This window comes from Condylura cristata, unplaced genomic scaffold (genome assembly GCF_000260355.1).
Source record: "Condylura cristata isolate star-nosed mole 26May11 unplaced genomic scaffold, ConCri1.0 scaffold00024, whole genome shotgun sequence".
Lineage (NCBI taxonomy): Eukaryota > Metazoa > Chordata > Mammalia > Eulipotyphla > Talpidae > Condylura > Condylura cristata.
Window position 1 is genome coordinate 5,184,866 of NW_004567125.1, and position 14,301 is coordinate 5,199,166.

Below are 14,301 nucleotides of genomic sequence, written 5' to 3' on the forward strand. Positions count from 1 at the left end.
TTCAAAAGGTGACTGAGGGAGTATAGAAAAATACTTAAAAGGCTTGGGATTAAGGGAAATGATCAAAAAAGTGAACAAGGATAAGGATAGTGAATATCACAATGGAGGAGAAGCAGTTACCAAAACTTGGAGGGGGAAGAGGAAGGGACAGTTAACAGATCCTAGTGTTGTGTCCTAGGCTAACCCTGAGAGAGTGTTGCCTTAGAATTGCTGTGGTGCAGAAGTGTGTAGCCTCGACCAGACCACTTCCCTGTCCAAAGGGAGGTGGAGAAGAAATTACTCAACCTTCTTGTCTTTTCATACATCAGTCTCCCATCAGTCTCCTCAAGGTGTCTCTTAATGGTTGAATACAATCCAGAGTCATGTGGTCCTCTCCACAAAGGAAACCTTGATGCTATCTAAGTAGACAGTCCTCCCAGACTTATGCTGGTCTGACTTAACAGTTTTTCAAATTTATGATACTGCAAAAGCCATACACATTCACTAGAAACTGTACTGAATTTCAAGTCTTTTTCTGGGCAGTATAATACTCTTGTAATGCTTGACAGAGGCAGTGAGTTGCAGGTCCCAGACAGCCATGCGATCACAAGGGTAAACAACCTTTACATACAATGTCTCCTACCACTTTTCTCTAGCTTCATCAGAAGACAGAGAAATTGATGACTCTATTACTGTAGCAGCTCCATTCTCCTATGTTACTTTAGTTCAATTTGTCATCTTCAAACCCCATATAGTTTAGTTGTACACCTTAAAGGTGAAAGCCAATGCAACTATTTCTGTTTTTACTTTCAATACACTATTCAATATACATGAGATAGTCAGTACTTTATTATAAAACAAGTTTTGTGTTAGATGTATGGTTTGCCCAGCTGCAGGCTAATGTGAGTGTCCTGAACATGTTTAATATGACAATATTAAACTGTGATGTTCAGTAGGCTAGGTATACAATTGAACAATGGGTTTAAACTGTGAGAAATTCACTTACATGCAAATTTTTTTCAATAAATATGGCTGAACCTCCGTATATTTGCACTGATAGATTCAACCAATTATGAATATCAGTTGAATTCCTAGGTGCTAAACCTGCTGACTATTATGAACTTGAGTATCTATGGATTTTGTTATCTATCGAAACCAATCCCCCTGGACACCAGGGAACAATTATAGTTAGTATTTGGGGAGTTAAAAGTTATACATGATATTTGACTGAATAGGGGTTGGTGCTCCAAGCCTCTGGTTGTTCAGGGATCCAATATATTGAATGCACTTTTTATTTACAATATTTTCAACTTACAATGAACACAATTCCATCATAAGTGGAGGAAAATCTTTACAGGTTTGGCTCCTGGAGCATTCAGCAGGGAGAGAGGGTGGGGACTAATGTGGAGAGAAACATGAAGAATATCTGTATTATTGTTATGGGATGACTGGCCTCAATCTTTTTTTCCTTCTTCCATCTTCAACTTCTTGCTTAATGGCACTGCTTGATCCTATAGTCTTCAGCTAAAATATCTCAACACCTGCAGAAGGGAATGATGAGTCTTTTCAGGTCTGGAGTTCAGTGACCACCCCATTCTCTTCTCATGGCTTCTTTATATTTTTCTGTTTTTGCCAGTGTGACTTCCATGCCTCTAAGTTCATGTGATGACTGTCTATGGGTTGGTTACAATTTTTTTCTGGTCAAAAAGCAAAGAATACTTTCAGAAGAGAAGTTTCCCAGGGTCCATGGGGTTCCTCCAACTTCTTCTAGTGGCAACTTTTTTTTTTTTTTGGCTAAGTAGAAACCCACTTGAGTCTAGTCTTATATTTGAATTTGAACTCTTTATCTTTGCCAGCAGTTTCTGGGGACTGCTAAATAAGCACATTTAAATGCCAGTGAAAATTTTTGCTACTTTGTGAACCTTTCTAGCAGATTAAATTGGGGGGAAAATGGGAGCACATGGACCACAAAATATATAATTCATAGTTGTCACATAGTCCTGTGAAGAATGATCTTTTTTGAGGTTGCTAAGTGGGTGACTTTCACAATGGAAGAAATAATGCCATAGAAAGAAGAAAAAAAATCTCACTGAGAATAGTCATTCCTTGTGTGTTCTCGGTAGGATTAGCATGCATTCCTGGTCTTCATTTGTCTTCTGTTTTATACTAAATTTCCTCCCCAAATTCTGCCTACAGTGGAAAGGCATGAGCACACTCTGGGCAAACACAGTTGAGATGTATTTTAACTCTAGAGTGACATTTAATGACTTGAGGTTAGAAACTATCTGTTTAGACTGGACAAAAATGCTTTTTTGTCAAGGGAAGAAAAAGGCAAGCTAGCCAAACCACATAGAGGAAATGAGAGGAAGAATCAGATGATTTCCACTGAAGTTGCTGAGTTAAGTTGGATGTCAAGTCTGCCCATTCTTATACTCTCCCTTCTAGATACTTCTTTGCCCTGTTGGCAAGAAAAATACAGAGGTCTAAGTTTGTAAGCTATGAGAAAAGGCAGCAAGTATTGGGGAAGATAAAGGAAACATCTAGGGTGAGTGAGTAAACACACAAAGACAAGGAGGAAAACCCACTGCCAGTGTTTTGTTTTTTAAGCATCTTTTAATTTTGCTATATTCTGCATAGACTGTTGTGATATTGTGACTTATAGGAAATACATGTATGTTTGGTCATTAGATGACCAAAATAGTTCCTCGTATGTTTTTGGTCTTTATCTACAATTCCTTGGAATTCCTTAAGTGTTCAGAGTGTTATCTCTCATTACATTATTGAAGACACCTTAGAATGAGGGCTAGTTATCAGGGGAGCAAATCTGAATAGAGGTGGAAACTTTTAGTCTCATCCTCTATCTCTTCATAGGGGAGAAAGCAGGAGCTTTTAGTTGCCAAAGGCCACTGGGTTAATCAGTCATGCCTATGTAATGAAGACGCTATAAAAACCCCAAGGGAGGGGAGCTTCTAGATTGGTAGACATGATGTGAGGAGAAGGACATGCGTGGAGAGAGCATAGAAATTCTGTGCCTTTCCTCCATACCTCACCCTATACATCTCTTCCTCTGGCCATTGATCCATATGCTTTATAGCTAAATTTTTTTGTCCTGATCTGCTGAATACGAAGAGGTACATTAATATTTCCCACTATGACTGTGCATTCACTGATTTCTCCTTGTGATGTGGTTATTTTGTGCTTTATTTAACTTTAAACTACATTGTTAGGATCCTTCGTAATGGGTGATCTAGTAAGTATTCTGGAATGTCTGCCCTTCTAGCATATTAATTAAACCTGAGGTGGGTGTCCTAGGCACCTCTTGCTTACGACCAGTTGATCAGAAGCACAGAGAATAATCTGAGGCTTTTGACAGCTATCTGAAGTTTCAGGAGGAGGTCACGGACACCTCTGGCTTGTAGCTCGTTGATCAGAAACAAGAGCTCATGGCCGGTGTCTAAAGTGGAGGGTAGCCTTGGGAGATCTGGCCTTTACCCTATCAGTCTCTTGCTGTCTTTGGGTAGAGAGAGTCAGAATTGAGTTGAATTTTCCAACACCACGCTGTGGTCTGAGAATTGCTTGTTGGTATGGGGCTTAAAACCCTCACACCCATTAGAAAATGGGCAGTAGGAAACACCATCAACTATAATACATTCACATATCTGTTAGATAATAATTATTTATTGAATATAGGTGATATCCATACCCAGCTTTATAGTAGAACATTACCAGTACCTTTGAAGTGTTTGTGTAGCCTTTACTAATCAAAATCCACTCTTTTTTGCATGTTTATAATTTTACTACATAAATTTATATCTCTATACTTCATTTTGATTGTTTTTGAAAGTTTGAATACATGAAATTACATACATTTTAATGCTTATTTTTTTCTTTACGTGGAGTCTCTGAGATTAATCCATTTATCTGTCTTTCACTGCTATGCTTTTTATTATGTGAATGCTATCATTTATTTACCATCCTTCATCATGCTTTCAATCTGGATGCTTTTTTTCTAACAGAATTTCCTGGATGGAATATTTGTTTATGTGCTAGGCTTGGGAGGAATGTTTAATTCATTCTCTACTTTAGATCAAGCTTGATAATATTGTTCTATTCTCCTGTATCTTAGCTAAATTTCTTTGTCCTGACCTGCTGAATACGAAGAGGTACATTAATATTTCCCACTATGACTGTGCATTTGCTGATTTCTCCTTGTAATGTGGTTAGTATGTGCTTTATGTAACTTTAAACGACATTGTTAGGTGCTTGAGTTTATAATTCTTTATAATCTCCTGGTAGATAGTTGACTTTATTTATACCTATAAAAGTATGTGCCCTAAGGTCTGTTTTTCTGCTATTAATAGAACTACCCAGTTTTATTCATTGTTACTAGTTTTGTACAGTTGTTATAATAAATTACTGCAGACTTGATGGCTTAAAATAACGGAAATATATTGCCTCTCAGTTCTGAAGACTGTTAGTCTAATACCAAAGTGTTGGTTAGATCACCCTCTCACTGAAGGCTCTAGAGAATAATCCTTCCCTGCCTCTTCCTCGCCTTGGGGAGCTCCTGGAAGTCCCTGGCACCCCCCAACCCCCTTGGTCTGTATCCTCCAGGAATATCTCTGTTATCAAGTACCTTTATGTGTCTGTGTCTGTGTCCAGGTTTCTCTCTCCTTGTAAGAACACCACTCACCTTAACTTGGTGTACATGCAGATACCTTATTTTGAAATAAAGTCACATTTCCAGGGTTCAGCGGGACACTATTCACAATAGTCAACTAATCAACCCACTAGTCAACTTTCAAAATTAAAAATTATGAAACACTTAAGGCATACAAAAGGTTTTGTGTCCTGTGCATGTTTGGGCTCTGAAATGTCTTTCATTCACAAACAATCTCTCCTCCACCTCATCTCCTCTATCTCAGCCCAGCAGCTATACTTTCAACTCTGATTTTTTTTTTTTAAAGATTTATTTATTTGTGCGTACAGAACTGGGGTACAGGCCAGAGGCTCAGGGGCGGTGAGAGGCTTCACCAGAGACAGAGTGGGGAACAGAACAGGCAGATCGACGAAGTACACTGCTGAGGGGAGCAGCGGGCGGGTCAGGAGAGATCTGCCACACCATGTGGTCACCTCCGGGGCAGGCGGGAATCGAACTCATTCGGAAGCGGCTTTAGATTCTCAGTGCTGTGCTTTAACCTGCTGCGCCACCAGGGAGGGCCCTCAACTCTGATTTTAACTTACCTCTGGAAGTTACCTTTTTTCCTTATTAATTCAGGCATATGTTTAAAATGTTTTAATTAAAAGTGTATATTCACCATTTCTAGGTGCTTTGCTGGAAAGTTTTGAACTTCCACTTCATTGAAAACAAACTATCACAAGTGGCTATTTTATAGCTCTTTTGAGATATTTTTTGCATATCACAGCACTCATCCACTCAAAGTGTACAACTTAGTAGGTTTTGGTATATTCAGAGTATGCGGACATCACCACAGTCTTACTCCAACATGCCTATCACGCCATACACATTAACAGCCTCTCCCTATTTCTACCCCAAACCCCATCAGTGCTAAACAGGCACTAATCTACTTTCTGGCTCTAGAATTTTTGCTTATTCTCTACATTCCTGTCTTGTATATGCTGTCTTTCTTACTAATTGTTTAGTTGGCCTCCTGTTTTGAAGGTTCATCCATTTACAACATATAATATCACTATTTTTTATTCAGAAACACTATGGCATTGCTATGGACATTCATCAGTGGATGGACATTAGGTTGCTCCTGTGAACATTTGTGTTCACTTTTGTTTGTGGGCATCTTTTCATTTCTCCTGGATATCTACCTTGGAATGGAGTAGCTGTGCTATATAGTAACTGTGTTTTGTATTTTGAAGAACTGCTAAACTCTTTTCTGAATTCACAGCCCCATTTCTCTTTCTACTAGTACTGTTCACAGATGCATTTAAAATACCAGCTGGGGTTTCACACTTGACAAGGAAGAGTTCTGGTAGTGTGTTAAGCACTGTGGAGGCGATATTATTGGAATGTTGCACCTTGATGTGGAACAAGAAGATGAAGACCAGGAAATAGCAGGAAGAGGTGGAGTCACCCAGTTCTCAGTGGATGGTGCCACGCTGACACAGTGACAGGCAGATAAAATGCCTGGGTTCCTGAAAGACACGGAGATCGTGGAAACAATTTTCAGGCAGAAAAATGATGTGTCACCCAAGACCAACTCTGAGATGCTTGCTCCATCTTTACTTTCTGACCTTGCTAGGACAGAGAAAGAAAAAAGTCTGTTGTCAGAAAAACAGAAGGGCATACAATTCTTTTGTGTTGTGATGAGGCCTATCCTGTGACCGGAACAGATCGTTGACCTTTGACTTGGGCAGGGATGCCTTCCTGGGAGCTTCAGCTTTGTGGGTGACCCACTGTGCAAGCCAAAGGGAGCTCTGTACATCTCTGGCCATATTCTTCCTGCCAGTGCAGCAATGAGACTTTTGTAGTTAAAGTGTCATGTGTACTCATGTGTGTGAGTGTGTGTACCTGAGTGTGTGGTAAGAAGCTTAAACATTTAAAAGGGAAGGTGAGCTCTTAACAACAAAAGTTTTCTAGCTGACAAGCTCCCATAAATCTGGGATTTCAGAATTGCTCATCAAGCTGTTCATCACACAATGGAACTCTTGCTATGAAGCTGCGGCCATCCTGAGAACTTGCAATTGCCACAGTAGCCTCCTTCTGGTTATCACTCTCAGGGAGTTCTTTCTTTGTTATTTATTCTCAAACATTTTGTTTCCTTTGCCATTTAGATGAATTTTAAATAAACCATTAGTAAGGAACTGCATCAGACTGTTAGAAGCTTAAACTCACGATAAGGTCAACCTGTATATCATTCTACTCAAATACTCTTCAGCAGTTTCATGTCACCAGCTGTTCTCACTCTGTGCTCACCTGGGACCTTCTGGCATTTCTAGCCTTGATGTAATTGCCCCATGGAGATAGGGAAGAGCCTAGTTCTGTCCCATTTTGTGGGTCCTCTTCTATCATCACTTCAATCATTTTCACCAGCCTTTCCAGTCTACTCCAGAAGCCAAAAGGAAGGAGAGACTCCTCCTTGGTATCCAGACTTTAACTCCAGAAACAATAGTTACCTTGATCTTCTTCTCAATGTAAATGTGTTCAGGACACATTCCTGAGTTTGATAAATCAAGGATTTTTTTTTTTTTTTTTTTTTTTGCTGTGATTGATAATGTTAAAAATCTTCATTGACTGTGTCTGAGTTTGAGTGACAGATCCTGGTCTGGTGATTTTCAAATAATTATTTACCCCCTCTCTTTATTCTAGGCCTCTCCAAATCCCTGGGGCTCATTGAAGGTTATGGTGGAAGGGGTAAAGGGGGCCTTCCTGCTACCCTGTCCCCAGCTGAAGAAGAAAAAGCCAAGGGACCCCATGAGAAGTATGGCTATAACTCCTACCTCAGTGAAAAAATTTCACTGGATCGTTCCATTCCGGATTACCGTCCCACCAAGTAAGTTCTGATTCAGCTATCGAGAGGCAGTTGCTCCATCTTGTGACTGGGTGTAGACCCAGGTCGTGATATTTTCTCATGTTATTTGTAACTAATAGGGGAGCTTTAATCTTACTCTGTCTCTTCTATGATTAATAAATACTGTTAAGTATGAAATGCTAGCAAAATTAAAAAAAAAACAAAAAAACACAACTTTTTGATTAAAGTAACCTAGAAATAGAAAAGTCCTCAGCAAAAAGTTTTGAATTAAAAACAAAGTTGGGGCCCTCCCTGGTGGCACAGCGGCAAAAGCACTGCATTAGGAAGCTTAAGCCGCTTCCGCATGAGTTCGATTCCCGCCTGCCCCGGAGGTGCCCACATGGTGAGGCAGACCTCTCCTGACCCGCCCGCTGCTCCCCTCAGCAGTGTACTTCGTCGATCTGCCTGTTCTTCACCCCACTCTGTCCCTGGTGAATTCTCTCACCCTCTGCATCTCTAGCCTGTACCCCAGTTCTGTATGAATAAATAAATAAATCTTTAAAAAAAAAAAACAAAAAAACAAAGTTGGGCCTCCCTGGTGAGGCAGAAAGTTAAGTCTCAGTGTTGTCACTGCATCAGCCTTACTTCCATCCCCGGCTAGGGAGGTGACCCATGTGGCACAGAAGACCTCTCCAGTCCCACCTGCTGCTCTCCTCAGCAGTGTACGTCAGTCTACCTGTTCTGCTCCCCACTCTGTCTTATTACTTCTCACCTCTGTACCTCTGTCCTGTACCCCAATTCTTGTGTGCTAAGTAGTCATTAAAAATAAAAGTCACTATGATCTCATAGTCTAGAGATGGTGACAAGTAAAATCTTTGCCCATTGTCTTCAAGTTTATTTTCTATACCAATAGGAACATATGATATATTGTTTTATTCTTTTTTTCATTTAACATTACTTCATGAACATTTTCTGATGCTATTAATTATGATCATTATTTCTGATGTTGGAAATTCAGTTTATTTTCAATTTATTTATTGTAAATAAATTATAAATATGACTTTGATGAATATTTCCCATTCCAATCTTTATGTATAATTGATTTGGTACTTATTTTCTTAACACACTCTAAGGGATAATCCCATGTCATATTATAGGATATTTTTGAAGTCTTAGATACACATTTTGGTATTTTCCTCCAGAAAGTTTATAGCAATCTCTACTTCTATTGGAATTTTACTAGCACCTTCCCAAACTGACTATTAGCATTTGAGAAATGCCTTTCCAAACTGACAATCCCAAGATTCTTTCTATTTATTATTTTTGCTTGAGATTCTTACTTGTAGGAAGTTTGTTTGCACTTTGTTGGCTTGTGAGAGGTCTCCATTCTGTGCTTTCAGATTTAAGAACTTATCTTTTTGTGAAAGAGAAAGGGGATGGATGACAGAATGTAGATGCTGTGGCAAAAACCCCTATTCTTTAGGCAGGATTCTGCCTTGACTTCTTCCTTTTCTATTAGATTTGTGGTGTCTCTCTTTCTCCATTTAGAGTGTGCCTTTACTTTGCGTAGATTATTTCTGTTTCAAATGGATTTTGTACAAATCAGTTAAGTATCCTGGTTACTGAGAAAAATAGATTCAAGATAAAGAAAATTATCTTAAATGGATTTAAAATTGCAGCATTAACTGAGGAACCTGTTAAATCTCTCTCTCTCTCTGCTTAATGAGCATATATTCATTTTGAATCACTAGGAAAACATACATCACCCCTGTTGGAAGCTTTTTTGTGTTCCTGGACTTATGCTCTTAAAAACATCTGGCTGTTTTCATTTCCTGGTGCTCTCTGATTAGCCTTTCCTATTTGGACGTTAGCAAATAAACAGAGCCATGTTTCTTGACACTTATAAGAAGGAAAATGCATTTAATTGAAGCTTCTAGAAACGGGTCAATTGAACAATTATTGGTGAGCACCTATTATGTGCCAGATGGTGTTCTCTGTCCTAATGACAGAATATAGGATCAGCCGCAGTCCTTGCCTACTCAGTTCTTATCTGGGGAGGGAAATGGATATGCAAGTGGATCATCTTAATACCGTGTGGTCAGTATGTGTCAGGCCAGAGACATAGATGTGCAGGGAGGGTCTAGGTAAAGTTCTCTACTTGGGATGATGTCTGAGCCAATTCTGAAGGAAGATGAAGGATTAGAAAATTAAAGAGGGGAGGAAGAGAAGGGTGGAGAAGGTAGAGAGGCAGCAAGAGCAGAGTTGGGGTGCAAATAAAAACACTGCATGTCCAGAGAGGGAAGTAAACTCAACATCACTGTTTACTGCAATGTGGCATCTTCAATGTACCATTTACACATGGTCCATCCTGAAACTTTCCTAAGGTGATAGTAAAAAGCTGAAAAGGACTGTAACCGATAAGACACAACTAAACAGCTTAGATGATGACACCAGGGAAAAGACACCTACAAAATTCTGGAAGAAGGAAAAGGATAGGCAAATGATGACTTATGTAGAAAATTGGATAAGCCTGAGACCCAGCCTGCTGCATAAGGAGGAAAGTGGTGCGCAGAACAGAAAATGCAGCCCATTAGTGATGCATTAGAATCCCAAGACTCAGGAATTGGAGGTGCCAGGTACTTCTGATGCCTGCATGGTAGATTTAAGTGGAATGACTGCAGCTGTACCCCAGGTCCAACTCTGAACAGCCAGAGACAGCCTTTTAAAACTACCCGGCACAGTATGGAAGGTTTACTCCTTAAAGAAGGTGAACTCTAGGCTTTAGTGCATAACATGTAGTCTGGGAGAGAGGCAAAGCTTTGCTGCATATGCGGTCGGGACATCCCTGTTTCCTTACTCCTCCAGGCTTTCACACACCTGTAGTCAAGAGTGTGAAGAATCTTCTAGGAGTAACCAGCTAGCCTAGAAGACCACAATGGATATGAGAGTGGTGCAGTTGTGGACATCCCCCCCAAATATCTAATTTCAGTTTACTGTTAGTAAGCTATCCTATTGGAAAGCCGCACCCATCTGCCCATGGCTTTACTGTAAAATAAGAGAGGACAGCCTGGTCCCAAGAGACCTCGGAGGAGTGTTGCTATTATAAAGGACCTTGACAACAACAGTAATAGAAAAAGCACTGGAAAGAAACAGACTGTATACTTTTAAAACCATAATTAATGTCTTAGAGAAATCATGAGATGTTTTGTTTAATTGACAAAGCAAGAACAAAGGACTATGTTTAAATAACAGAATAAAAAGAAATGATGAAGGTTAAAAATAAGATAGAAGTAAATAATTCAGTAAAAGACAGCCTGGCTACTTCCATGCTATGAAAGATAACACTGAGGAAGCCTTCTGAGAATCAGAAAAAGGGAAATGAAAAATATGAGAGAAAAGATTTAAGAAAAATAAAATTAGTCCAGTAGGCTCAACATCAACTGATAGGAATATGAGAAAGAGTTTGAGAATGCAGAGAGAAGAAAAGTCATCAAATAAGTGATAGAAAATTTCCTAGAACGATAAGATAGGAGTAAAAGAATAAAAGGCCCCATCTTCTAATGATGAATGAAAAAAAAATTAGCCCCATATCAAGAAATGTAAATGTAAAATTTCAGCACAGCATGGATAAAATGAACATCCTAGAAGCTTTTAGAGAGAAAATGTGCCTCAAATACAGTTGGTGTTTAGTTTCTCAGTGGTAACAACAACAGCTGGGAGACTAGTTAGAAAATTAACTATCAACTTAGAATTCTATACTCCACCATAGACTATTTTGTGTCAAGAGCAAGTCCAGAGTAAATACATTATGTTTATGTAGACTTTCAACAATTTTATCTCCCTTGGATTTGTTTTCAGGGAGCTGTTTAAGGATGTGCTCCAGTAAAACAAGGGAGAGGAAAGTAAAAAAGTGAATGTTTCAGGATCAAGTAAATGGGTGGATTCAAGCAAGAGAGTATAAATAGCAGAAGGGTTGTCCAGGGGAACATTCTTTGGTGAATATTAGCTGTATAGCAGAGATCAATCATTACACATTGTAAAAGGAAAGTGGAAGATTCTAGAGGGAAGAGGGGTAGATTTATTGACTGCTGAGTGTTTCTGACTATATTAAAGTGTTTTTGTTGTTGTTGTTGTTGACCAGCTCCCAAAATTTTTGAACTGGGTAAGCAATAGCTGTGTCGTTGTGAGAAGGCAAACCATTTATTAGCTCCAGAAAAGAAAGTTCTTCAAGAAATTGCAATTACATATATCCTGTGACTCAGCTGTGAATAATGTAGTCATGCAAATGTAAATATTGGATATTTATTTAACCGCAAATTATGGTCTAACTATATTGGAAGAAGGAGGAGGTGAAATGTATGTGTGAGGTGTGGGTTGTTTAAGAAAATTAAATTTCCATCTTCAGAAATAGAAAATCAATTGAAATTGTCTAACTATATAAGCTTCAAGAAATAGTAGTATAATCATGGTTATTTGGACAGATGGAGATTATAGAAATGGGATGAGAATGTTTAAGTTCTATTTTAATGAAATAATAGTTCCATTAAGCAATAAATGTCAATTTATACAAGAAATATTGTGTGGGGGTGAGGGAACAGGAAGGTGAAATTATGGATGTATGGAAGAAGACAGAGTTCGAGAACTTAGTTAAACAACATAACCATATTTGCCTTTTTCGATTAAATTGTTCTGACAATGACAGGGAGTATGAATTGGAAGATGGAATTTGAGGTGAATTTGAGAATTTGCCCATGGCCATACATGACAAGCAGAGGTAGCATTGTATGTTGAACTCCACAGCAAACATTGCCAAGTGAACTTTTGTTAATTGCAAATTAATCTTTGCCATCAGAGTGGCAAGGACCTTGCTTATAGAGGCCCCTTTTTCTGATATTTGAGCCACAGGGATTTGTAGGGTAGCAGCTGCTTTCTTTCAGGGGCTAGAGAAGAATCCTTTCTCCTCTTGTAGTTCAGGTCCTGAGGAAATGTTCTCCCAAAGGTCAGATTCCTTTCGGTGAAGCCCTCAAACACCACTCTCCTGCTTAGAGGATTTAAATGGGCTAATTTTGTTGCAGAACCTCACTCTGCTTTAATTCACATTTTATTATTAAACTGTGTTTGAAAAATTGTTTCTCTTATAAATGTGAATGAAACTTGGTAGAGGAGTTAACCATTTGCTTGTCATATCCAACAAATGGATTCAGAATTGTTGTTTTCTCTTTTATTTTAATTCTGTGATTTTTTTTCCTCCCACTGGACAGATATTTTAAATTTGTATGAATCCCAAACTGTCAATCATTCCATTTTCATTTCTTCACTGCTTTAAAGCTGAGAAAGATATCATCCTTCAGAATACTTATAAATATTCTATTCTGTTTCATGTTGCTTTTCTATCACTCATATTTCACTCCTTCATCTGCCTAGAATTTTTGAATATGATACAGGGATGTATGTTTTGTTTGAAATGTCTTTCTATTTTTTTGGAAAGTGCTTTTATTCAAAATAATTTCAGAAATGACTCTCTTACTTGGATCTGTTAAATGTTTTTGTATATCTAAAGTGGGTTTATTTTCTAGGCTCTATAGCTTTTGAGCTATATTTTTTTCTTTTAAAAGCTTACTGAAAATTATTTTTGACTGAAGTCTCCAGCCTGTCAGGTGCTGCATGGAGAAGAGAAAGGTACTTCTTAGCCTCCTAGGAAATCAGAGAGGGTCTGGGGGATAAATGACTGTTTAGGATCCTTTCAGGGGTTGCTTTCAGGGATCCTTAGAACTAAGATGAGAGAAAGGGCAGTCTCTGAGAGCCAGAGGCCACGCAGAGGTGACTTGTGGTCGTAACTAAGCAGCAGGATACTTGAGAGAAAAAATAGCATGTGCTGGAGGACTGGAAATTTCTTGGATTTCTGAATACAGGAACATCACAGAAATTGTCATCTGGAGCAGAGTTTTCAGAGAGCAGAGGCTGGAGGGAAAGAGGTCTGATGACAAAGGGCCTCATCATTTTGTCCTGATTTCTGTGACCTGCAAGGAAGAAACAAGGAGACAGAACGTTTGAAAAGGTAGAGTTTATTGCTCCCAGGCAGCAGCTGAGACGGAGCTCCCAAGGGTGGGGTCTGTAGCTACTGAGAGTGCTGTAGGTCTCTTATATAGGTTCTAGGTTCCTTGTTTTATTTTAATGGTGCTTTACACCTGAATGCAAGGCCTGGTTCCTGTATTGCCACCTGGTCACACTCAACATTCCCCACTTTTTCTTTTGTTATTGGGAAACGGGGCATAGTCTCTCTATGGCTACTTCCTGCGTGTCTTAGGGACAATTGAGGTCAAGGATTTACTGTAAAAGAATATAGGGAAGCGCGGGGTGTAACAAGAGCTGATATACTGTAACCTTGGTTAGGGCCTATACCCGTGTCATTAAAAACCAGACCATACATGGGACTGTGGTAAAGAAGGCTATGACTAATATCAAGGGACCTAGTAAAGGGGCTAGCCGTGGTGGGAAAAGTTGTTGCAGCCATCCCCTGAAGGAATCTCTTCTAGCGCTGAGTTCTCTGATGGTCTTGGCCAACTCTCACAGATTTGCTATATTTTGTTCCACCTGACCCCAAGCTGGGCTGGAGGGTAGGTCCATTCCCAGGACAGGCTGACACATGTGTCCATCAGGCCCAAAGAGAGATGAGCTGGACTGGATGGCAGTATTGGCACCAATTTGTTTTGTCCCAATTTCCGTGACTGGCCACAAGGAAGAAATAAGGAGACTGAAAGTTTGGAAAGGCAGAGTTTATCGCTCCTGGGCAGCAGCTGAGACAAAGCTCCCAAGGGTGGGGACAGCAGCTACTGTG

General features: G+C 39.4%; 1 protein-coding gene across 1 annotated transcript in view; it reads left to right on the forward strand.

Moving 5' to 3' along the window:
- Positions 1-14,301, forward strand: part of WBSCR17 (Williams-Beuren syndrome chromosome region 17) — a 371,100-nt gene that overhangs the window by 127,139 nt on the left and 229,660 nt on the right. Inside the window, exon 3 of the mRNA XM_004688314.2 lies at positions 7,322-7,505. Within this exon, the coding sequence (XP_004688371.1) occupies positions 7,322-7,505 (184 nt within the window). The remainder of the gene's footprint in view (positions 1-7,321; positions 7,506-14,301) is intronic.